At 48.4% G+C, this 25,929-nt stretch overlaps 1 protein-coding gene across 6 annotated transcripts in view; it reads right to left on the bottom strand.

Annotated features, from left to right (window-relative positions):
• Positions 1–25,929, bottom strand: part of ACSL6 (acyl-CoA synthetase long chain family member 6) — a 58,174-nt gene that overhangs the window by 15,119 nt on the left and 17,126 nt on the right. For 2 of the 6 annotated variants that reach the window (XM_074603529.1, XM_074603528.1), the window contains exons 2-11: positions 16,204–16,424; positions 14,889–15,003; positions 12,864–12,928; positions 12,291–12,392; positions 12,047–12,146; positions 11,334–11,512; positions 10,772–10,804; positions 9,612–9,663; positions 4,353–4,426; positions 1,286–1,498 (exon numbers count right to left, since the gene is read on the bottom strand). In XM_074603529.1, the coding sequence (XP_074459630.1) occupies positions 1,286–1,498; positions 4,353–4,426; positions 9,612–9,663; positions 10,772–10,804; positions 11,334–11,512; positions 12,047–12,146; positions 12,291–12,392; positions 12,864–12,928; positions 14,889–15,003; positions 16,204–16,424 (1,154 nt within the window). The remainder of the gene's footprint in view (positions 1–1,285; positions 1,499–4,352; positions 4,427–9,611; positions 9,664–10,771; positions 10,805–11,333; positions 11,513–12,046; positions 12,147–12,290; positions 12,393–12,863; positions 12,929–14,888; positions 15,004–16,203; positions 16,425–25,929) is intronic. The other 4 variants (XM_074603532.1, XM_074603530.1, XM_074603533.1 and 1 more) reach the window with 2 other exon arrangements.

The raw sequence follows: 25,929 nt of genomic DNA, 5'->3' as shown, positions 1-25,929 counted from the left end.
CTGTAAGTTCCAGGAACCAATAATGTTGGCTAAAGCAAGGGAAGCTGACACAGTGCTTGCTCTTCAGCATGCTTTTGAAAATGACTTTTTACCCTTTTTGAAAAAATCTTTATATTAATGATTTTTTTTTTTTTTCTTAGTAGAGGGGATTAACCTGTACATCCTTTGGTTCAGATGTACATATTTCAAATGTTTTTAACTTTTGCCCCCCCCCATCAGATGACTTTTTAATAATTTTTTTAATATTTTTTTTAATTATTAAACTTTTTTTAATAATTACATTCTTGTTTGCTGGCAAAGCAGTTTACCTGAATAATGACGCCACACTGCCCAGCTTGCCTTTTAAAATGAGACTTACAAGTGAAGATAGGCTGGGCTGTAATTCTCCAAATCGTTCATGGACTTTCACTTCCAATTTGCAAGTTGTTTTTTTAACAGGGCAGAATATATTATTTCTGGCATGGATGTTACTCAGAAGTGGGAGGCTTATATTCAAATGCTTGTCTGACTCAAAAGTATGTTTTCAGCCTGAAACAGTCCTCCCTGTGGAAGTACAGAGCTGCAACTGAATCCAGATCCAATCTTTGCATATTGGATCAGTTTTTAGTTTGCAGCTTCTCAGGCTGGGAGAAGTGGTGTGATCGTCTCGCTGACTTGCCTAACACGCTGATTGCAGCACAAATTATCACCTATCTTTTCAGAAAAGAGACATGAAATGTCAGTTCTGCGGGCTGGCACGAGTTAACACTTCTATTTGCCATTATTTCCAGGGGACGCTGGCTTCCAGTTAATGCCCACCGTACGCTGCCCTGCCAGGAGGATCACGTGTGTCACACCATGATCTTAGTTTCCTCTTTTTCAGTATCTGCAAGTTGTTGGCTTGTTTTTTTTTTTGCAGATCTGATTATTTATGCAATAAAAGGATTTTAGCTGATGTAGAAAACGGCACGAAAAATCCTTTTACTCCCATGACACCTCATCCTAGAGTGATTTGAGAAGCTGCCTCCAAAATGGTGCAGGTAGCAGCTCCTGCTTGTTGACAAAGGGCCATTTTCCAATCTCAGAGCCACCGGTGTAAGCTGGAGAGCTTGGGAAAGTCTCCTGGAATGGCTCTGGACTCATGACCATGTCACTGAGACCAGAGTCTGGGCCCTGGTGTTATGCACGTGGCGCTTCTGGAGTACAAGTTTTTTTAGTGCTACAAGATATCGCTGGTTATTTAGTATTTTTTTGTTTGTTTGTTTGGCGTGGAAAAAGATGTTTTCCACTGACACTAGGACCTTACCTGTACCATTCTCTCAAACATGTGTGCTAAAGGCAAATAGGAAATGTGTACATCCGCACAAGTAGGAGACCACTGACTCTGGAAGAAAACACAAGGAGCCCCACGAGGCCTCGTCAGTTCAGGCAGGTTTCTTACCTGTATAACTCTTTCAAACATGTGAGCCAGAGGCAGGAAGGAGATGAGCACATCGTCCTGTCTCGGAAAGATCACTTTCTGCAGGTGAAGGGCATGGGAGACAGAAAGGAAAGAAACACTGACAGGAAGACAACAAGAAAGTCATAAAACAATAAAAAGAAAAATGGCACCAGAGGAGCAAAAGGGTAAAGATTGTCGAGAGAGGAAGGGAGCAGCATACAAGGTGAAGCGTTAAGCCACAGCAGCAATGAAGCTCGGTTAGCAGGAGGAGTAGAGAGCACGGAGATGTACACAGAGGGCAACGGAGAGGGCTCTCCATGGCAGAAGGCGTATCGTAGCCACGCTGGAAACAGAGGCTCACCCTGACAATGGACCCAGTTTTTATCCATTGCTTTCTACCACGAGACGCTGAGCCCAGGACGTGCAGACCTGCAGGAGCCTCCTGGAGATCAGCGGGGCTCTACAGCCACACCAGCTTTCCACATCCCACAGAGCCCATCAGAGATTCGCAGTGTTACTACAGCCAAAGCTACAGGTTTTTTTTTTTTCTTTTCCTGAGGTTAATCATCGATTTGAACCAGAATCTATCAGAAAAATTTATGATTTTTTTTTTTCCAGCTGCAAAACCTAATGATTTCTGTTAGTGTTTCTCATCATTTCAAGTGATTAAAATGTAATTTTAAGGGCATTATCACTGCCCCACAGACAGGTGCAGTGGGGAAAAAGAAGGCTGGACAGATTACACAAAAAATTAAAATGACCAAAGTCTTCAGTGTGCCAAGGTTTTAATTCTGTCTCACAGGCTGGGGTAAACAAAGGCCCGGAGAGCCTGACCTGACCCATGCCCCAAAAGAAAATCAGCCTTTCTACCTGCATTTCCAAGGGTAAGGCTTGTCATAATATTATGGATTAAAAAACCTGAAAGCTTGATTACCCAATAACTTGCACCAAAGCCAGTGGTATAAAATCTATTAGCTCCCAGTATTAGCAGTTTATACCCACTTTGCATCTCCGCTGCTGTGACAGAATCGATAGTCCGTGCCCTGGGATGCAGTGGTGGATGGAGGCAGGGGAGTTTCTTCCTCGGGGAATATTTTATTGGAGTTAAACCTGCGCAAGTCAGATTTGGGTATGCCCTCCCAACCGCTACCTAGGGAAGTCAAACAGGATTGACAACGCAGGGTTTTCAGCATCCCTTTGCACAATATTTTATGTGCCACTCCGAATTAAGGCATTAGGGCCTGTAGACCTATTTATACATTGTTTCAAATTGGCCTCATTTTCTGCAAGCACAGTAATGTAAAACCATTAGCATCACTAGCTATGCCGCTTTTTGTTTGCGCTGCTAAAAGTGACCAGACAATAAAAGATTTGGTTTTAAATCAGACCAAAATGACGACATTGAATTTCACAGTTGGCACACTTGTCCAGTTAAATATAAAAATGAAAACTGCTTCTTAGCATTTGGGATCAACCTTATAATAAAGCTCTAGGTTCACTTAAAATTGTTCCATTTATAAAAATCACTGAACTAAGCAAAACTGGCACATAAACAGCAAACCTATGGTACTTCTCAGCTTTGGGTATTTTTATTTTATGAATTGATACTACCTTCAAGTATTTTGCATTTTGCTTGTTTTCATTACTATGAAATGTCATTAGACATTGCCCAAATCGTGCGGATCAGCCACTGGCATTTACACTCTCGCCAACAATCTCTGGTGACTGAAGCTCTTGAATTTACCGCCACTTACACCAGACTTAGGTCTCAATCTGATACCACAGAGATTAACCAAAGAGTCCCATTGCCGTCAGTGAACACTAAATCCATTTCCACGGCCCGGTCCTGGAAGATGCCAAGTTCCCTCAGCTCCCTCTAAATTAGTCCTCTTCCAAAATAAACGTTCCTGCCCTTTGAAACTCAGCCGTAGCCACGCATCAGCTTTCACCTCAGCAGCTCGCTGCCTCCAAACCCAGCGAAAGCTCTGCACTGCGGAGCCCAAGGGCTGGCTGCAGCGAACCGCTGGGTTTGACATTTCATACCGCAAATTACTGGAGTCACAACCCTGCAAATGCTTGGACACGTGATGTGAGAAATCCCAACAATACACGTGTCCAATTTTCTTTGTAACAGCGGCCTGGAAATCTCAGAAAGTTCAAGGATTAAGATAATAAAACTGCAGTATTTGCAGCACCAATGATAAGACCAGCAAGGGCTGTAAGGTAACAAATTGTCCATCCCATACGTACATCACTACTTTACGGAATTGCCTGTTTACTACCAAAAAAAAAAAAAAAAAGATTCTTTATATTTGTTAGGTACATACTGCATATAACCCTTAATACGTTGTGCGACAGCAATTCTGCTTCCTACATTGTTTCTAAACACAAGATTACACATTGCGTGAAACATATTATACGGGTACTTGGCCAGCACTACGCTTTTTTAAAAAAATGTATAATGGAAACCGAGATATACTTTAATATCAATGGCGTTAACCATTCTCATAAAAACTTACATGTTCTCATATATACACACTTCATATGCAGAAAGCTTTAAAAAAAAATGAAGATGACATTGTGTGGGCACCCTTAGGAGTGGACCCTGTGCTCTTCTTGAAGCACCAGCTGTAAATACACAGGGCTTGTTTGCTCTCCTAATTATTTGAAAATAATTAATTAATCGATTTACAGGAGCCAGTGTTGCTTCTCAGAAGCACTTTAAGCCCTACAGAGCCAGGGAGCCAGGGCTGGAAAGGGGATTTAATGCCCTCCAGTGCTGTAAGCTCAGACCTGCTCCCATTTCCACGGATTTGGCCCTCTAAGAGACATTTCACCTCCTTCTGCAGGAGCACATTTCCAGCCCGTGCAGGGACGCAGCTTAACCCCCACACTCCGCACATGGAAACATTTTCTAAATCAGGGTATTCACCTCCGTCACTTTCAGAAAGCCTGAAAAATCAGCAACCACGTTCCCGTGAGTCAGCATAGCACCTTTGGGGTTCCCTGAAAGGAAACAAAGAGCGATTTTAAAAGACGAGACAGCAGGTAATTTCCAAAAGCTTAAAAAAAAAAAAAACAAACAAAACAAAACACAACAAACCAGGAAATGGTTACAATATTAATTTCTCTTTTTGAATTTTAAAATTTATGTAATTTTTGTAGTCATTACTGTGGAGTAAACGTGCATCAAAACCACTTATTGCAACCCTCAAAATTTAAGAAAATGATACTGGAAACATGGTATAACATGAACATTTCTACTGGGGACTCTGAACAAGTTTCCACCAAAAATAGCCCAAATACAATTTATGAGATTACTCAGGCAGAGCCGCTTGGTGAGCATGGCCACCAGCCCTGCCCCATTCTTCCCAGCCTCTCCAGGTAGGATTTATTTCATACAGATTTTGACTAAAAACGATCCTGAACACCACAGACCTCATTTAAAAGGCTGTTAAACTCTTACTTAGACAGCGCGCTGGATAACCCAAACAATACAGAAAACAGGTAATACATGGTAGAAATGAGGCTACAAGACGACCCCATGAGACCGCAATTAAGGGAAGTCATTAATACTGTCAGCGGCGGAGCAGAGGTGACCTGAAGACGGGGACAGGAAGATGGCAAAGCCCCAACGTGTCACCCCAGCGTGGGGCACTGCGCCCATGGCGCGTCACCCGTGGGCACCTCCACACCGCCCGCATTTGCTTTTTCACCCTCTTTTCTCCTCGGAGCTGAGAATCCGCACCGTAATACAATTTTTGGATTTTGTGTCTGTTCGTACGCCAAAATACGGTGTTTGTTAAACAACAAACGTGCAGGTTGAAGCCTCCAAGGACACAAAGCAGAGCCCAGAGCCCCATCCCTGCGGCGCGTGTCCTGTCACTGCACTGTCCCTCGTCATCACCCTCAAAGGGTTTTTTTCCAAAAGGTGTAGCTCAGCTCGAATAAAGATTACAGAGCCAGCCTCTGCCTCTCTCTCTCCAGTGTGTTTTTAAGCAGATTGCTTTAATTCGATCGAAAGCCGACGGGAGGAGCTTTCCCTGCGGGTACCCTGCCGCAGGGATGCCGGCGGGAGCTTTGCCACATCGTTACACTTAACGATGGATGCAACGGCCTCAGCAAATTATAAATCAGCCAGAACTTCATTCTGGCTTCCTCAGATCAGGAAGGGGCACTGGTGTTTTGTGAATCAGTCTCAGCACAGAAAAATTTGCTTAATTCTCCCGGTTTCAGAGCGGTTTGCAGGCTGCATCGCCGGCAGCCCCTCACTGCGGGTGCCGAGCCCTCTGCCCTGCCGGCTTTGCCGACATCACTTCCATCGAGCCTCGCAAACAACGGAATAAAGGCCCAAACAAAAGTAATTATTGCATGCGTTTATTGCGCTAAAGCAGGACATTTTGAACACAGTGTATTTTACTGAAAATCCGCATTTGGTGTTCCAAGTGCCTTTGAGTACTTCAGCCCCAAACACTTGCGTGGGAACAGGGTGCACAGGAGCTGTTTTGGTCTCACATTCGTCCTTCTCCGAAGCTCAGAGGCGAAGCTGGGGCTGACATCTTTGCTGACCACAACTGCTCCTGCCCTAATGTCTTGTACAGACGGGCTTGTGGGCTCCGGCTCAGCCAGGCAGGTTTCATTTCAAGGTGCTTATTTTCACAGCTGGGTGCACACGTGGATCCAGACCTCAAGAAAAGCTCCACGATCCGATGCCCGTTGTAAACACATGCCAACGACGCAGAAAGTGCTCCTGTTATTTCAGTTGCGTCTAGACAAATGCACACGCTCAGCCCCCGCAATTCCACACGTAGCCATGCTCCCGCGACACTGCATGCATTTCTCTGCATCGGCAGCCGGCGGGTTGCGCATCGGTGGAGAGAATGTGCTCAGTGCTGGTTTGGAAATTCAAAATTGTGCCCTCCGGCTATACCAGCCACAGATCTGGCTCCCACACCTTCACACAGCTCTCCAGACTTTTTTGGGAAGATTTCTCAGATGCTTTGAGACTCATTTACTTACTCTTTTTTTTTTTTTAATGCAAATTCAATGCCTCTGCTCAAATCGCTGTGAGGTGCCTGGAAGCAGCATGAAGGTCGTGGCTCCTTCCCCCATGTCCTGCCCGCAGCAGGTTGAGCATCATTATCAGCTGCAGTGATAACGGCGTCAAAGCAGAGCGTAGAATCATAGAATCGTCTAGGTTGGAAGGGACCTTTAAGATCATGAGCAGCAGCGTCAGAGCCAGGATAGCCTTCATCGGGAGAGATCCACAACAAACCATGCTGCCACGGGGGAGCTGGAGCTTTTTGGGCTGGGGAATTCCTGTAAAATTTGTCCTCTTTTCATTCTTCTGTTTTAAGAGCCAGCAGAACAAGTGCCCCTTGCTACAAGCCCTTTCCCAGAATTAACACTTCGAGAGAAAAAGGTTGGCAGTGATACTGCTTTTCCTTTAAATAAAAAAAAAAAAATAAAAAAAAAAAATCAATCAGTAACACTGCTCTCAAGTTTGAATTTGCTTGTAAAGACACACCTGCGAGTGTCTTCTTATGGAAATGGGTGCGCTGTGATCCCAGTCAGTTGATAGCCCAGGTATGGCAATTTCTCCTTGTCCTGGTGCCAGGCTGGTTTGACCCTTCTCATAAGCAACAGAAGAACCTTTTCCACTTCACTAAACGGGTACCTCAAGTAGCAGCTCCAGCACTAACTCGGTAGCGTGATCCATCGGCACTTTGGCATGTGCTTTCCTCCCGCTGGGAGGCTCTGGGCTGTGCCCTGGCAGGCTGGGAGAAACCGCTGGGAAGCAATTTTAATCCAGTCGGTTACATTTCCTTGAGGAGGCGACAGTTTGCTTCTCTGGAGCAGCCTGCATGAAAAATTGTATCCTGATGGTTTGGGGGCATCTGTGTGGCTTTGGCCCATTTCTGGGTGCTGATGGTTTCTTGGTAAAACAATGAAAGTTGGTCTCGTCATCTGAGCACGGCAACCTCAGCCTCTCCCTCCTCCCGGGGGAGGCAGTTGGACATCTCATCCTATCAAAGAACAGCACATGTTAAAGTCTACTTTTGGGGTTTTTTTATAAGCAGCTAAAATTATTTCCAGTACTGCAATTCCAGGTTACAAACTGTAGCTAAGATTTGTTTCGCACCATAAAAAAATGTTTAGAGCCCTTCAGAATTGAAAAATCCCTTGAGTACATATCCGTTGGAAGAAAAATTCCGATTCTGATCGTTAAAAATATGCTGATGTGGGCTATACAAAAAACCAAGACTTTTACGTCAAAACACACCACGGGAACCAGACCAGAGTGTTGATGCAACCCCTGGAGAAGCCAGAAGGTGATGTGCAAAGTCCTCCAGCAGCAAAGGATGGGCTGGTGGCTCACAAAGCACTGCTCTGCGGGAGGTTAGTTTGCACATAACCTGCGGAATTTGATATCTCTGGTTTGGGTGGGAGAAAGCAAACAAGCTCCCTGGTTGTCCTATTTCTGTAACTCCAGGCACGTTCCTAAGAAAAGCAGAAAGAAACCAGCCTATGATTGCATTTGCAAATAAAAAAAGAAAAATCAAAACCCCCTTCTCAATTCAGAATTTCTTATTTAGAAATAAAAATATCAACAAAAACGTGACTTTAAAAAAAAAATTGCTCTGCACTTTAAAATTCACACAAATTGTGCCCCACCGTATGTATCCTTAGGCACGGCTCCCACTTGTGCCTGGCCACTTTGTGCCGGCAGAGCCGGCGCTCCCAGCACACATGGCTGTCAGGTCCACCTCCTGCACTGGGTTCAACCTTTGCCTTTTAGGAATTCCCACTGCCGAGACGGAGCAGAGCCACGGGCTCCTCTCACAGTGCACTGCCTCGTGTACTCCGGAGTGCACAGACCTCAGAACTAAGAACGGTGCATGAAGGTAAAAAAGCCAAAGCCTTTTAACACATTTTGAGCTTGTACGGGAGTTGACAAAGCAGCTGCCTACCTGCTGCGCAGTACGAGTCTTCTGGAGGTGGAAGATGAGGATGTCCCCTCTTGCTCTGCTTCGCACTCCGCAGGTGGAGCAGCAGCTCCCTCCTCAGAGGGCAGCTTGGTGTCAAACAGCACCTTCTGCTTGCCTAAATGAATGGAGGCCAAATCGAGGACCCCAAATCCTTTGGGGTAGGACCAAGCATTAGGTAATCCCAGAGCCCAGGTGAACCTGGAAGAGCCACTCCAGCAGCCCCCAGAGCGTGGTCCTTCCCTGCAGGTAAGTATAAAAGCAGTTCCCCAAGCATTCATGCCTTGTGCATCTGTGGCAGAGATTGTAGGGGTTTGGGGTTTTTTTTGTGTGTGTATGGTTGGACTCGATGATCTCAAAGGTCCTTTCCAACCATGAAGATTCTATGATTCTATGATCTGCACTGTCTGCTTTTTGATAGATGTTATGTAGGTCGAGTTCTCGAGAGTAGGAAATTCATAGACTCATAGAATGGTTTGGGTTGGAAGGGACCTTAAAGACCATCCAGTGCCACCCCCTGCCCTGGGCAGGGACACCTCCTTCCAGACCAGGTTGCTCCAAGCCCCGTCCAACATGGCCTGCAAGCCCTACGAAAACCAGGGTCTGGAGAGAGGAGAAAGCACTGTGCCTGCTACGAACAAGCAGGAAAATGCCACTGCTCCTCTCCAAGAAAAAGGGTCCAGCGGCATGGGAGTGCTGGCAGCGTGGGCTGCCCAGGCCCGTCCCCCAGCACGTGGTGCCCCAGGGCCAACCCAAGGACATGGCCAACAGGCCAGCAAGCTGGGACACACAGCAGAGGAGACAGAGGTGCTGAGGACGTTGGTGTGCTTAGGATACAGAGAATGGAAAGCTGTGCACTCACATTTCCGGGTTTTTTTAAAACATCTGCAGAAGGTAAATACCCATCAATCAAGAGCTTCATAGCTACGCTGCAAAGGGGAAGCAGAAACATGGGCAGATTTCCAAACAACTGGAAAATCGTACTGCCAAAGTGTATGTCAGGGAATTCAAGTGAAAAATAAATATAGCATTATTTTTAATTTGCAATCTACAGAAACGTATGCACATATATGTTCTTAAATATTAAAAATGCATAGAAATTGCCATACCAGCATAGCAGCACATTTGCACATATTGAGGTGGTGCTAATAAATAATTCAATAATCTTTTCTAACATGTCAGGATTAAAACACATCTTCTTTTACCTGTAGTGCCACTAGTAAAACAGACAATTGATAGATCTTCTGGTCGAGGAGGCTAGAAATACACAAGGAAAATCACATCAATCAAATGCAGACGGGTCAATGGTAGACTGTTGTCATTGTATAAACTTAAAGATCAAACCAATTATATCTCAGCTCTGTCATAAAAAGCTTTCATTCCCCTTGGCAAATATAAAAGACCATCATAAAACTCAGGTTTCTTCAGTTGGCGCAGTCACTATTCTTCCCATATGTTTTGCTCCAGCTGCGTTAAGGGCGTGCTTTAGTGTAAGATGACTTTGATGGAATATTTGTCTTGCGGTTAGTATTTTCAAAGATACCATCTATACCTGTAGGTGTGGGGGAAAACTTGAGATAATTTACTGATTTCCAGATAAATTCTGGAAACCTGTGGTTATCCACAACAGGGGACAGCTTTCTGAAGCTGCCGATTGCTCCCGTTTCCAGTAGTATCTCTGTATTCTCAGCACTGCTGCATGTGTGTGCTATTTTGGGTCACCGACGAATAAATAAGCGGCCTGAAAATCAGAGGCTGCTTTTGAAGGTTCTGCACGAGTATGAGCAGCCAGTGAAAAATATCAATGCAATTTTCCAGAAATAACCCAGAGAAATACTGCCAAGTAGCGTTTCTGAGCTATAGAAACCCCACTGGAAAGCCAAGGGTGGAAACACATTCCCCCCGTGCCGCTTCGGTAAGGTAGTGGAATTAGTGTGGCTTAAAAATGGCATTTAATTACTGTCTCATTAACATGTTCAGCAAGGATGAGCTACCTCAGTTAAGTGTCCCAGGCGGAGGGTATGAAGCAAATGCTGCCCATCTTCATGGGTGGTATCGACAGTCCCTGGGCTCCTCCACTGCCTCCCACCCCAAGAGCATCACGGGACACGCTGGCTTTTTCTGCCCGGGGCAAACCTTTCCTCTCTTGGCGGTGCAATAAATCATAGAATCACAGAATGGTTTGGGTTGGAAGGGACCTTAAAGCTCATCCAGTGCCACCCCCTGCCCTGGGCAGGGACACCTCCCACCACACCAGGCCTTGAACACCTCCAGGGATGGGGCAGCCACAGCTTCTCTGGGCAACCTGTATGTAACGTAGGCAGCTGCAATCATAAGTGGGGAAAAGCGGCATGCCAACACTCACCACAGGCACGTGTCGACTCTCACGGCCACAGTCCTGAAAGACATTAAAGTAACAAAAATGATTTCCACTTAAATTCCTGTGGTGTAACCCACTTGCTAATAATCTGCAAACCGCTAAGGGAGAGCGTGAGCTAGAGCAGAAAAGTTTGTGGCTAACACTTAGGTCATCTTTTCTATCCAAAGCTTCTTGCATCAACTGCAATGCCATTCTTGGATTCCGTAGTGCTTGGGCTGGCTGAGCTGAATCCAGGCTGCTTCGTAAAAGCGTAAGGCTGTAGGTTTACGTGTAGGAGGACAGTGTCTCGAACAGCAACCCCCCTTCCCAGGCTTAAATAGCAGCTGATACCTTATTTGAGCAGGAAAGTTTGAAATGTTGGCTCTTATCAACAAGGAATAACACTGAGAGGCAACTGCACTGAGCATCAGCAGTATCAGCCACAAGCTGCTCTTTTCTGTTCTCCAGACACTGAACCTGCCACGCAGTTCACAAGTCCCTGGATATTTTACTGTCTTTTTAACAGAAACTACAAAATACAGGAAAAGGAGAGGGAGAGCAAACTTACCTCCACCTCCTGCATGGTCTGGATGCGAACCCCACAGCGCCTTCCTCTCTCTGTCAGCTCCTTCTCAAATGGGTCCATCAGGATGATGGAGCTCAGCCCTGGCGTTTCTCTCCTCTCCACGTGGTCCAGGAGTATTCTGGCTTTTTCAGGTTTGTCACAGATGACTGTGGAAATGTCAGCTAGAAGAAAAGCAGCCAAAGGAGTTGTTTACAGTAAATCTTTATTGATGCAAGACAGGCTGCTGGCTGATAGCTAACATTATATCAGTTCTGATATTGACTTCAGGCTAACATCAGAAACCTGAGAATGCAACATATATTTCTCTTAGAAAATTACTGCAATTTTAGCTAACCTAAATGAATGCCAAAGCTGTAGCTGACATCTACAATTACCCTGGGATTCAGTTCAAAACACTAAAATTGCTCACCATGTGGGCTAAAAAATCTAGGAGGCAAAATATGAAGCAGCACAGGATTGGGTGGCTGTGGAGTAATTCCCGCTGCCAGAGCATCCCCATCCACGGCTGTGCATGGCCGGGCGCGTGGGAAATGCAGCAGAGGCAGCCCTGACCCAGCATGGGGACACAGCTCCCCAGAAACATCTCTAAGTGACTTCAAGACACTCAATGAGTAAAATTTGGAAAGCTGAAGAAAATAAACCATTCTGAGCAACAAAACTGGTTTCTGAGAAGATTACATCAATCTTGTTTTTACCTGTGTTGACGATGTAACGAATGGCTCCGGGACCTAAGGTGTCGTAGAGGGGAACAACCACCATGGAGTAGGTGTAGCAAGCCAGCTCAGAAATGATCCACTGCAGGAGGACATCATGGCATGAAGGTGAGAAGGGGGTCATGGAGGCAGATTTAACACACTTGAGAACAACCTTCAAGTATAAAGCAAGCTCACAAGTCAGGAACATTATTAATAAAGCATCAAGTTGAACTTCAAACCTTACCTCTGGACGGTTTTGAGCAAAGACCCCAATGAACTGCTTTGTGGATGGCTTGCAGCCCTGCTGAAGAAGCCCTGAACCCAGAGCTTCTGCTCTTTCAGCCACCTGGAATTTGGAGAGAAAAAAAAATACATTAAAAAAGAGGAATATAAGCAATACCAAACTAAGTGAAGACTAAGCTTATACAGGGAGGCTCTCAAATTATTGTATTTGCTATCTAAAAGCTCAATTTTTTATGTCACCATGAGCCATTTGTAGTTGACTAGCAGTTGACCTCTGGTTGGCAATGCCCCATGGCTTTGAGCATGTCAGTGCTGCAGTCAAGAGCAGGGAAATGGCATCGAGCTGGTCCCCGAAAGCCAACACACCTATATAATGCCGGGATGTTCCCGACACACCTATGTAACACCAAGGTGTGCCTGGCTGGGGAAACCAGGAGCCCTTGCACAGCATGTTGGCAACCTCCTGGTCTAGACTGTGCGTGTTACTGACGGATGCCTTAACACCCCCTTCTTCTGCCGGGCAGGCAAGGGCACTGGGGGAGAGGACTCCGCGGTGGTGTCATTTCCAGCTCACCTCCTTGTAGGACAGCCACTGGTAGGGCTGCTTGGGCTTCCTGAACCCCAGGCAAGGGCCGTTTTCTGGAAGACACAAGCAGAGATGACGGTGTTACAGGGGAGTGCCGGGAGTTAATGCGCTGCCCACGCTGCGGGGATGCAGCGGAGCCCTCAAGGAGTAAATCTGTTGTTATCAGGGTCGACTCTCACTCCTGGGGCAGAGCTCACAGCAAACCCAATCAAATTAAAAACACAGGTGCAGATAATGAGAGATTGGCTGCTGGGGTCTCCCAGAGTCACTTCAGTCCTTGTCCCCAAGCTGCAGAGGGGACGGCAGCAGTTTGCCCCCAAACACCCTCATTTAAAGACACTTCTCCGAAGGCGGCATGAGCGTTACTGTCTGACGAGGGCTTTCATCCCAAACACCATCTCCCACTGCCTTCGCTGCCTTTTGATTTAAACACTTCAAAGTGAAAACTGCTATTTTTAGCACAGCCAACTCCGGAGGAGGGTAAGACAATACACAGCATTATGTGACAGGAGGAATATTTGAGAAGCTTAATTAATTTGCTAAGTGTACTTACCTGCACAAGATCCATCCCTCCATGCTCCTACCCAGTTATTTATTTACCCCTATCCTGCTGGGTGGAACATTTGCGATTCCACTGAGGCTTTTCGTGGCACCGAAAATAATAATCTGACATGAAATTGGTGTGTTCAACGAGGCAGGACGTTGTAAGCAGCGGACACAGAAATAGCTATGATAGAGCAGGGAAGAGTCGCTGTGGCTTTTTGGATGGGGAAATGATGTCTCACAACTGTGCGAGCGCTCTTTGGTGGTACCATCGATCATGGGGTAAGGGTGATGGACTGATACACCACACTCAGCTTTCCGAAGAGCTTTTGGCAGAGTCCCTCACCCTGCCCTGGTGTGGAATGAAAGGTAAGCTGGAGGAGCTACTGATGAAAAGGCAGCAACAAGCAGGAATAAGTATCTGCGTTTGCAGCGGAGGAAAAGCTCTGTTGGGTTCCACAGTTCTGTGCTCAGATCAGCCCCATTTAATGTATTCATAAATGTTCTGGAAATGAATGATTTATGATGAGCTTTGCTGATGCTGCAATATTCAGGACGTTAAGCTGCCTTCCAGTGGCGGCAAAAAGTACCAAGAGACTGCACAGTAAAATTCAATGGCATTAAGGGCAAAACAATGCACGTTGCAAATAATAACCCTAATTATAACCCTCACCAAAACCAGCGCCCGCACCACCATGGGCAGCACAGGCTGCAGCACCCGCCCTGCCCCTCGCTGGGCCTCCTCCATCCTTGGCCTCTACTCCTTGGACTTCCCACTTTCTGGATCTTGCAGTTGGGCCTCCCACTCTGTGGTCCTCTCTCCCTTCCACACCTTTTTGGCACCCCCACTCTTTGGGCCACTACAGTCATTTGACCTTCCACAGACCTCACCACTCAGGCCTCCCAGTCTTTGGCCTCAGCACTTGTGGGTCCTCCCACTCCTCTTGGTCGTCCCACACCTTTTTGGCCTCTACACTTTTTTTGGCCTCCCACACGTAATAGCGCTCTGTAGTTTTTGGGCCTCCCACACTCTCTTAGGGTCTACATTCTCTGGGCCACTGCACTTTTGTGGCCTCCCATACTCTTTCAGTGATTGTATCTCCTCCAGCTTCCCACACTCTTTTTGCTTCTCCACTTTTTGTGCCTCCTGCATCCTTGGAGCCTCCTACACTTTTTCAGCCTCTCCGCTATTTGTGCCTCCCCTATTCTTTCAGCCTCTCACTCTCTTGATTTCTACAATTTTGTGGCTTTCCACATTCTGGTGGCCTCCCACTCCTTTTTTGGGCCTCCCATGCTCCCTTGATCTTTGAGTCCAAATGAGCCTCTACACCATTTGGGCCTCCCACACTCTTTCAGCTTCTACACTGTCTGAGCTTCCCTAAGCCTTTGAGCCTCCCACACCATTTGGACCTCTACATCGTCTCATCCTTCACCTCTCCCTGCCAGGCCTCCCCGTCACCATGCTCTCACCTGAGATGCTGAACCCCCTCCTGAAGACCTCGTACATGGTCCTGGCATCATCGTAGTAGTGCGTCAGCAGCTGCGGGCTGTCCCCAATCACCGACCGGCGTGCCCCATCCAGGCCCTGTGTGACACGACATGACATAATGCGACACAGTCGGGAGATGGGGAAACCCCGAACCATAAAGCAGCACGCTCCCCAAATGCTGGAGAGACCTCTGCAGCCACCACCGTGTTCCCGCCCCACCACCCAACGGGACAGGAGAGGTGGGACGTCCACCTTGGCTCCCCAGTAACATGGAGAACCACCTGCCCAGAAAGGAGCGCTTGACCCAGCTCGTTGCCACAGGAGATGGTTGCCATTTCCCAAGGAGGTTTGAGGAGGAATTATAAATCTGCAAGTAACAGAGTGGGGACATGCTGGGGAGGGCGACTGCTCTGGACTCCTCAGGTCCCCAGGACTGGCACCACGGGCACCTTCTGAAGGACATCCAGACCAACACCAAGGACAGATGAAGGCAGAGGCCAGACTCCAGACCCCGGTGCATGGGTGCAGTCAGGGTGTTTGAGGAGCAGGAGGCAGGCAGGGCGAGAGCGACCCAACCGGGAGCACACTGGGAGCCAAGAGAAAGTCTCACTGAAGCCATAACCACAGGGGAAAATTGGCTTGGAAAGTGTAAATCCCTCCTACCCTTTTCAAAAGTTGTTGGAATTAAAGACAATAAGGTTTTCGAGGGGCCATCACAAAAGACCTTAAAAATTCTCATCACACTTTCAGATATTAATTTAAGTGGAAACAATTTTCAGAAATATTTCTGCTCTTTAAAATGGAGCAGCTTTATTAAACTTTAAAACCTTTTGCAAGCATGAAAATTAATAACTCCTCAGCCTCCCTGCATGGATTCGGGTCTGCTTTTTCTTATCATTACAAAGTTTGCAGCAGCAAACTCGGTAATGGGCACACACAAGAGGTGCCGGCTGATTTGATCTTATCAGCTGTTGCCTTTCAGTGGTTTCTCCCATGCAATGGCAGCTCCTGCAGTTTTTGGATCTGGATGGTTAAGCAAAGCTAAGACCAAAATGTTGTGGAATATCTAAGACAATAAATCAATGGGCTGTATTCTAGTTTTCCAGTTTACAGGAAAAGGTGAATTAAGGAGCGAAGCGATCCCTGGTGTAGCGCATTACATGACTGATTTCAGGATGGGGTTGGGGAACCCTCAAACCAAACAAAAGCACCTTTTGGCATCCCCTGTGCTCATTTCCAGGCATGCAAACCTCGGCCGAAAGCCATCCTCCCCGTCTGGTGTGCCCCTGGCCTCACCTCGACCTCCTCCGACTGCATCCGCAGGTCACATGGCGGCTTCACAGCCCGGGGCCGGCTGGCAAACCAGTAAGCCACGACGGCCGCGAAGGCACCAATGCCCACCAGCGCCGTGGCCGGCAGGTTGCGGAAAAACTGGCTGAGGTCGTCGAACTCGGGGAGCCGCAGGCTCCGCAGGATTTCCTGAGCCTGCATCTTCTCCACGAGTGAAACGGCGAACTCTGCAAGAGCCAGGAGGACGCGGTCAGGACACGCTGTGGGATGGGCACGGTCAGCGCGGGTTGGGAAGGGGGGGAACGCGCTTTTCTTCATCAGCCATTGCAAACCCACTGCTCTGCCAACCTGTGGGGCTGCCTGCACACAACCACCTTAACTTGGGAAGAACACCATCCACGGAAGAGATACGAGAAAGGAGGAAACGTCCCGGCAAGGATGAGCAGGAGCAGAGAGCTCATTCCTAAAGGACACGTGGGTACCAGTGTAGGTCAGGCGATGCAGCTGCAGTTATCTGTAGCAGACAGATGCTGTGACAAGCTCTGGGGTCCAGCTATGACTGTACCCTCAGGGCTGCCAGGAGCTTGTTCTGCCTTCCCCGAGCAGGACGGGGGCTGCGTGGTGGCCACAGCCCCCAACAGGGACAGGCAGCACGGTGCCAGCTCCAGCCACAAGGCCTCAGCTCACGTGGAGTGGGGCAAAGCCAGGGTGTCTCTGCGTAATGCTGTGCGGACACACTCCGAAACACCACTCTCTGCCTTTACGCCAGCTCCACATTCTCAACTTCAGGTTCCGTATGATTTACATCAGGGTAAATTATAGGTGCTTCAAGCCAAGGAAAGCTTCATTTCATCGCACAAATGTTTCCTGGAAGAAACCACAAGCGACTGCAGAGCGGGGATAAGGGAGTGCCGGGGTATCGGGCTGAGGACACGCCACCGCAGGGTCCCCACCCTGCACCCCGCCAGCCGCGCCACCACCAGCGCTCCGCGGGGAGACAGGAGGCTGCCGGGAGGGTCGAGTCCCAGGCCATTCCCTGCAGGCAGAACCGCAGCCCTGGCACCAGAGGAGAAGGGCTGAAGCCTCGACTCCTGGCAGGACACAGAGGGTCTGCTGGGAACCCCCGTGGCCCCTGCGCTTCTCCGAAACTAAAGCAAAGAGAAAAACTCTTCTCCTTTTGTGTGAAGAGGGCTGTGCATGGAGGAGGCTGGTGAGGGGAGAAGTTTTATGACACGGGATGGTGACACTCTGCCGTCCCCAGCTCATCCCCCTTATACCTGCAGCATCACTGTGCTGCGGGCGCAGGGAGGGCGGCTCTGGCTTGTGCCGGGCTCAGGGCCGAGAGCTGCTCACTGGGAAAGCAGAGGGCATGCCGCTGAGTGGCATCTTCCCAAGAACAAACCCTGCAGGTTGCCTTACTTTTTTCTTTTGCATGTACAGAAATGGCCACCAGAGAGAGGAGCGGGACACCCGCCTCACCGGGTGCAAGGGGAGGCTGTCCTCAGGGGACTCGTGTTTGGCTGTTGAGTGCACAAGACGCATTTTAAATAACTCCTATTTACAGCAACGGCCCCGGTATCAACTCCCCGCCAGGGAGTCTCCAATAACGGCCAGCCCTGCAAGGGAGAAGCCAAGCAGATGCCGCAGGGGAGGGGATCCACGCAGTTAAGGTTTCCTGTTAAGCCCCACAGCTCTATTTGTGACTTTACCAGCAGACAAGATCTTAAAGAAAAAGCTTTTCTGCGGCAGGAGCCCAGGCAGCCCCTTTCCTCTCGCCCTCTGGCCTCGCTCCAGCTTCGGAGCTGCTGAGTGATGAATGGAGGGGCTTCGCTCCCATGGAGGGGCCGGGGCTTCCCGCACAATGGCACCACTGACGTTAACACAAACCAGCTTTTTTCCTCCTGGGAACAGTGTCTGGGTTACGCCGAAGGTCAGGACTACCCTCTCGCAGCCTTTTCCCCTATTTGTGCCCAGTGAGCTCTGGAAGCCGGCGCAGGCCAGCCTGCAAACAGGGAGGCACCCCCCAGCACAAAGCTCTGGAGGGGTTTTTTAAGTTTGCATGAGCAAAAAAACCACAGCGAACAATGAACCTCACCCGTTGTCGGGCTACAATGTTGCGGGGGGGGGGAGCAGCAGGGAGTGGTGGCAGTGACACAAAACCTGTGTTCAGGGCCACCTCCCTCCTGTGGCTTCTAGCTCAGTCACCCCTTGGGCCAGATGCTGCACCCCGGTGCCAGCCCTGCATCCCGCAGCCACCTCTGCTCCCCCAGGGTCTCCCGACTGCGCAAACCCTCTGGGACCACAACCAGCCCCTCCAAGAACGGTTGTGATCATCACAGCAAACAAAACAGCACCTGGACAATGTTACTGGGCAATTCCCAGGCATGGGGTAACCTTCTCCTGAACTTTGAGCATTTTTCCAGGAATCTGCTCATCCAATAAAATATTGACTACACGGTTGCAATGGCATTCAGATGAACTGAGACCAAGTGCTGATTTCTCCCCCCAGTATTTCTCCACAGCAGGCTATGAAAAGCAGCTTGCCAGCCACGCTTTTACTAGCCAACCACAAAAAGTGGGAGAGCTCAGTGCGGGAGCTATTCATTTACTGATTAATTACCTATTTGTGCAAAAGCATTTCAGCCAGTCCCACTTCAAACCCCTTTGCTCCCAGAAATACAACCTGCCCCACCAAAGGTAGCCACCCAGTTCGCTGCGGTTGCTGGTTACACTGAAATCTTGAGAATAACTCCCTCGGCAGCAGCCTGTGAGCAGTGTTTTATATCCACCCGAAAAGCCGAAAGCTGGGAAGGTGCTGGTGGGAAGAGCAAGGGGGTGGCAGCGCTGCCGCTGGGGGATGCTTGGTCGCAGCCACGTGCTTCTGCCCTGGTGTCACCTGGGGAGCACCAAGGCCAGGCCTTTCTGCACGTCTGTCCAGGTACAGAGCATCCCCAGACATCTGGAGTTCATGGCATCATCCAAAGGATCATGAGAGTCAGGGTTGCAATAAAAAGAACGAGTGTTGGAAGCCAGACCCTATACAATATGGGAATAAAACTATTTCTGTTATAATACAGACAACGAAGAAAGTGTGACTACACCTTTACTGACTTTGCATCCCCTTGATATGTGCCAGGTGTCACTTACGTCAGTACCTGGATTTTGAAAATTTGCTCTAGAGACATCAAAAGCACACTTCTAATCTGCCAAAAAAGATATAATGCCTTAATACAGAATTAAGAATCAGTTCTAATTGCTGGGAGGTATTTGGTCTGAGCAAAGTGATGGGCACGGTGCTCCTCAGGTTTGCACGGAACATATTCCCCTTATTGGGGCGGTGGCAGGGACGCCGGGGACCGTCGAGTGCCAGGAGCAGGGTGCCGTTGGCAGCATCGGCCTCTGCGGCGAGGTAAAACGGGTAACTTTGGCTGCTGCAGCACAAGACCTGCAGGGAAACTACCTAAATTGCACTCATTTCACCCGCTCCCAGGGGAACAATCAGAACATTCATCACAATCAAATGCTCACGGTACATTTATTATTTCTGACCACTCGTGACACATTCTGCTCCTTCTGCTGAATTCCTGCCGGGGCCATTGCTTCCCACCGACCTGAAGTTTTTGTCAGGCAGCAGATCATACCCCAGAACAGGTGCCCGAATCCTTCATTCATAACCACATCAGATGGATTAAATAAATAAGTATGACTGGAAAACAGAAATTCACTTTTCCCCGCTCAAGGGAAGCTGCTGGCCCACTCCCATGTGAATGTAAGAGATTCCCGTGACCACAAAGTCTGCACGGATTTTTAGATCCTTTATGATTAAATAAAAAAGGAAAAAAACCAACATGTAAGTACTTCTAGTCAGTGACTCATTTTAAGTACACCCCCGGGCATCTCAGAGGATGCCACAGTGATGCAAGTGTCAGCAATGGGAAATAATATCAGAAGATACGCTTGATAGCAGAAACCCACTTAGTTTTCTGCCCAGATGCAACAAGTGTGCTGGGGTCCCTGGCAGAGTAAAGCAGACGTGCTGACGTGTAAAGAGAAAGTTCACAGACTCATCTGCTTCTGTTTTCCTACTTTCACTTAGTGATCTAAGTTCAGGGAAGACTAAACATCTACATCGAAAACAAGATCCTGTTCCCAAGAGTGAACTTACCCGGTCGAGGGAAGCTGCCGGTGCCTTTGAATCCTCTTATTCGACCTGAGACCTGCAACTTCAGTAACTAACCCCTGTTTCAGATCACATTTGACTTTTGCCCTACAGAGCTTGTCCGGACTTTGCAACAGTTAATTTTTGCATCCCAAAGTGATTCGTGATGAGCCCGTACTTGATCTGCTCGGAGCAGCAAACCTGCCTCGGGAATGCGGCCAGGAAAGGGGCCCAGGTGTGTTTGGGAGGATCAGGGCGGTCCAGACAGGGAAGAAACAGCCCAGCACCCTCTTACCCAAATATTTTTCTCATGTGATCAGGAAAATAAATAATAATAATTAAAAAAAAAAAAAAGACAGCACGGTTGGGCTTCCCATGAGCAAGGCAGTGTCACACACCCCAAAGCGCACCATCACCTCGGCCTCAGGACCCTCTGCATCCCTTTTCCAGTGGTTTTTGCCCCATTTCTGTTACCGACAGTGAATCCTACGCCTGGCTGCGGTGTGTGCTCCCTGCCAGCAGGCAGAGCACCACGGCTGTGCACGCGGCCAGGGAAACACCAACATTTCCAGTTATTCCAAACGGGACTTCACATTTACCACTGGAATTCTAAAGTATTCACATGGCAGAGATAAGAGAAAGAAACATGCAAGGGAGGACAGAAGAAAGGGGTTCTGAGAAAGGAAGACGTGCTGGTTAGTTGTTAAGAGGGAACAGCCACGGCTGAGAGCCCAGGGCTGCCCGAGATGGATGGCACACGTGGAACCTCCCGTGCCCAGGGTTTGGGGTGACCTGGGCTTTTGCAGCCACTCTCTGGGTAGCCAGGAGCGACACTGGGCTCTGAATCACCCACCAGCCTTTGTCAACAGGCCATCACCACAGGGACAATGCTTATTTATTTCTTTTTTTTTTTTTGCATTACAAACGGCGCTATTGTGCGATTCAGTTTTGATCTCTTCCTGCTGGAAGTGATTCCGTAACTCCAGCGCAGTCAATGGAGTTTTCGTGACACGAACCAGTGTGGGAACAGCCTCACACTACTGGTGTATGCATAATGCAATTAAGATTTTACCCGTCCTGTGCAGCCGGGCAATCACATCCTTCCTACCCTTACATCAGCACCCGGGCACCCGCTTGGGAAGGAGAAATGCTTTGGAGATGCCTTTATCTCCCTGCCCACCACACATCCACCGCGGGGGAGGGAAGAGGTGAGTGATTCCTTTTATGTTAGGAAACTCGGCAAAACGTCTCATTACTATCCCTAGATTCAAGCACAAAAAAAGGGCTATTATAGCACTTTATAGCACTAAACCAAAATCACACATACAGCTTTTCAGTCTGTCTGAGAGAATTAACTATTTGCAGCGGGGAACTACGAACTGCAGCCGGCCGCCCCCCCGATGGCTCCGAGCCTGCAGACCCCCAGCTTCTCTCCTTGTGAGTTGTGGTGAGAGGAAGGCGATTCTGTGATTCTGGGAATATACCCGTCAGCCGGCGCTCGCCGCAGCCCCGTGTCCTTGGCTACGGCCCCAGCAGCTCACGCGTTTCACTGAGGAAACGGAATTTACAGGATCTACAACGTCTCAATCCAGAGAGGCAGATTTAGAGGGTTTTTCATTCAAGTGAAACAGCGTGAGGTTTTTGAGCCGTGTTTTCTCACATTCTCACATCACCCCAGACTCTGAGATTTGTAGTCGCTATCATGGAATGGTGTTGGTGTCAGAAAGTTTGCAGAAGGAAAAGCACCCGGCAAAGTTTGGTCCATTCGCCCTCACCTTCCCCTGCAGAAGGAAAACACGCTCACAGTGCTCCGAGCACGAGCTCCAGGTGACTTTGAGATGAGGCTTCAAATCATCCTCTGAGTATGTCACTGTGTGAGAGTCTCTGTTTACAAAGGGCAAGGGAGCATCAGCATTCCCAGGGACACACTAAACTGGCCGGTATTAGTCGGACAGCATCCCTGGAACCCATTTGCTAATTTAAACAAAAGCTATTGCAATGATTACCGTGTTTCTGGAAACACGTGCGCAGAGGCTGCTGTAACCCTGCAGGCAGAGGGCATTTGGGGGTTTTGTGCATTGCTTGCCGAGTACAATTCTTTTTTTCTTTTCCTTTTTCCCAAGCTTCAAGCAAGCACGCGGTGGGGCGGCAATCCTGGGAGAAGCCGCTGCCATTAAATGCGGCTCAGGTAGCACTGACTTTGTCTTGGCCGGGGCAGCAGCTCTTGGGAGACCACAGGCTACGAATTCCTAATCACTGCTGTAATTACGATGCCAAGCCAGCCTCTGCCATGCTCCTCCGCAAGTTTTGCTTGTGTGGGAAGAGAAGAAGAGTTGGATGAACCTTTGGTGCCCAGCCCGAGGCCCATCTGGGCTGTGGTGGGGCTCAGCCGAGGAGGGGGGACACCGTCCGTTTCACTGCAGATGGGACCCACACTTGCACAGGCAGAAACACAAAAGATTTTATGAGAACAAGTGATCTAACCATATCTCCGACCACAAAACCTGAAGCCCTGCCTTCGTTGTGCTTCAGCCACAAAGGCAATGCCCAGTTTTGTGGCTGTCGTGAACCTGCAGACTTATTTTCTCATTTATCTTAATTAAAGAGGAGAAAATCTGTGAAGCTCAGGGCACATGGCCACCTTTCTATTTTCAGCTAGTTTGAGATTAGGTCAATTTTATTCTGTTTTAATAGTTTTCCATTATGGTGTTTATGGAAGTGGTAATGCCACACTTTATAGCAGGCACGAAGCCAGCTGAACAGTGTTAATCACAGAGAGGAAATGTCATTATGTACGTATTGATCATTACAGATCACTACTGAAAACCTTGCAGAAGAGCTGCACTGCCAGGAGATGGGAAGCCAGACAACCCGCGAGTCCTACAAACCACTTGAGAAAGAATAAAGGGGGTGACAACATCAAGGGGAAAACACAAGCACCAAAAGTATCTGAAACTATGCAAGAATCAATGTGCAGAAATCCAACAGCCCCAAAAGGAAGCAGAAGATGAGTGATACTTGGCTCAGGTACTTCCTGGCCTACACGTGTGATTGTGGTACAAACACGCCACCACAGCAGTGACCCAAAATATATACAATCATGGAATGGTTTCAGTTGGAAGAGACCTTAAAGCCCATCCAGTGCCACCCCCTGCCCTGGGCAGGGACACCTCCCACCACACCAGGTTGCTCCAAGCCCCATCCAACCTGGCCTTGACCACCTCCAGGGATGGGGCAGCCACAGCTTCTCTGGGAACCTGGGCCAGGGGCTCACCACCCTCACAGCAAAGATTTTCTTCCTAATCTCTCATCTAAACCTAGATTACCTGGCCTGCATCCCTCTGCGAACAGCTCGGGCACCGGTGACCCTGTAGCCCTGACCCACCTTGTACTTACCTCAATGTGTACTCAGGGACCCTCTGTTCTCTGCAAGGATCAATCAGCTGTGACTACCTGGGATTCAGCAATTATTGGGATTATTGGCCAAGCCAAGGCTAATGCTGTTTAAAACTTTCTTAAACTTTACCTGCTTTTGCTCCTCTAGCAGGACACGTTTCACTGTAGCCCTTTTCCCCATTTAATGTCTCTCACCTTCAGTCAGATCACACTGAACTGAACTCCCACGGCTTTCGGGTGATGTATCACTGCTTTGATTTTTTGGGACAGTATATTTTCATCAAAACCATGTTTGTCATTTAAAAAAAAAAAATGCCCCCTACCCACCAAAACACACTCTTGCATATGCTTAATTTTACCCCCTATGAGCAAAATAATCGACTCTCAAGTGCAACAACATATAAACCACAATTACTGTGTTTTACTTAGTTACACAAGTCTTTGCAGGGTCAAATCATACGTTTATATTTATTTTAAGAATCAATGCAAAGGCATTAGTCCTCATGGGGTACGGTTCCACTGTAACTCAGTGAGTCATAACTGGGAAGGTGCAGGGCAGGGGGGAAAGAAGGATCAGTTTAGAGATAAAATTGCTTTTTTATTATTATTATGCTAGGACTCAGACAACATGAGAAGATGTGAGAGGTGATGGACTGAGAATAGGTATTTGCTCTTGGACATTTATTGGGATGGATGGCGAAGAAGGGAGGAAAGACACAGAGCACCTGCGAGGCTGTGGCATCTCTCTGAGGAGCAGACACTGGAGAATCACCCAATGAACAAGAAAGGTAATAAAAAGCAGGTTATAATTTTTGTGTGTTATTTTTACTGATGAAAAACGTCCTTCTCCCCTTCCTTTGGGAATCAGACACGTCCAATCCGTTAAACTGGCCCTTTGCCAACAAGACTATTAAGGAACAAGGTTTCAATGGTTCCATAAGCCTCTTTAGCTGGAATTGCTTTTGTGCCGGTGGAGCTGGCCAGGGGCTCGGTGCACCCCGAACTGGGTCTCTGGGGCACGGGATGCAGATGTGGGGCTGCGGCGAGGCCATCGGGGACGGTCCCCGTGCCACCGCCTCCCCCTCACCCCCGCAGCACTGTCCCTCCCCGGCCAGCACGGCAGAGTTATCTGCCATGGAAAAAGGCTTTACAGCCAGGTCAAGCCTCTTTGATCTGCTGGAGAGGAATAAGGCAAATAAAGTCCACCGGGAGGAAGCCTGCAATGCTTTCGCGTGACCTCTGGCTACTGCATGGAGAAGACAGGGATGAATGAAAGGGGTTCAGCCTGTGGCTGCGGCATGGTTTGGCCCGGTGATGTAAGTGGCACTATTACTTAGGAAAGGCAGGCAGAGAAATGCCTGGTGCAGAAAGACTGTCTTAGAGAGGAGCCTGCCAAAGGATTTGGTACCATTTTCTATACATATATATATATACACATAGAATTATAAATCTGCATATGCAGATGTATATGCTTGTGTATGCATGTATGTAAAAAAAAATAATAATAAAAAAAATATATATATCAATCTCCCCCTGCTCTGGGTGACTGATGAGTAACACTTGCGCCACTAACTTTATTGCAGAGACATCTCACGCTTCTGAAAAAACCACTGCCCACCAGGTATCTGGTGTGTGAACGGCACGGGCTCCTCCTCAGCACGACCATGGCACCACGCTCCGCTGCGGCTCCCGGGGACCCAGCTGGTGGCAGAGCCCAGCGTTGGGCACAGGGGTCCCGCTGACCCTCCAGCCTCCTCCAACCTCCCCAACGCCAAAGCCAAGGCACAGACAAAGGATGGGGATCTCCAAGCAACCCGGAGGAGCGGCGCTGGCCTCCAGCTCCCAGCACTGCTGAGAAATGCATTTGCAAGGAGATGCATTTGCAAGACACAAGATCTTTGCAAGCATCCACCAGAAAGGCAAAAATGCTAACAAGGAGCTCAGTGTCCTGAAAGTCCAATTTTACAGAAAGAGCACAGTAATCGCACATCAACAGAGGTATTTAAAGTATCTAAAATATCCACAGCATACCACTCCCTTGCCAAAAGAAATTATTCAATAAATAATTCAGTGGCTGTGCAGAGATCTTACTTTACACACTTGTAATGTTTCAGAGAGCAAAACCCACCACCCGGACGGCTGGAAATGCCCCGTCCCTCTGCGCCGGGTCCACCCGT

This window comes from Larus michahellis, chromosome 11 (genome assembly GCF_964199755.1).
Source record: "Larus michahellis chromosome 11, bLarMic1.1, whole genome shotgun sequence".
Classification (NCBI taxonomy): Eukaryota; Metazoa; Chordata; class Aves; order Charadriiformes; family Laridae; genus Larus; species Larus michahellis.
Note: the sequence above shows the minus strand (reverse complement) of the source record. Positions and strands in the feature narration are given on the sequence as shown.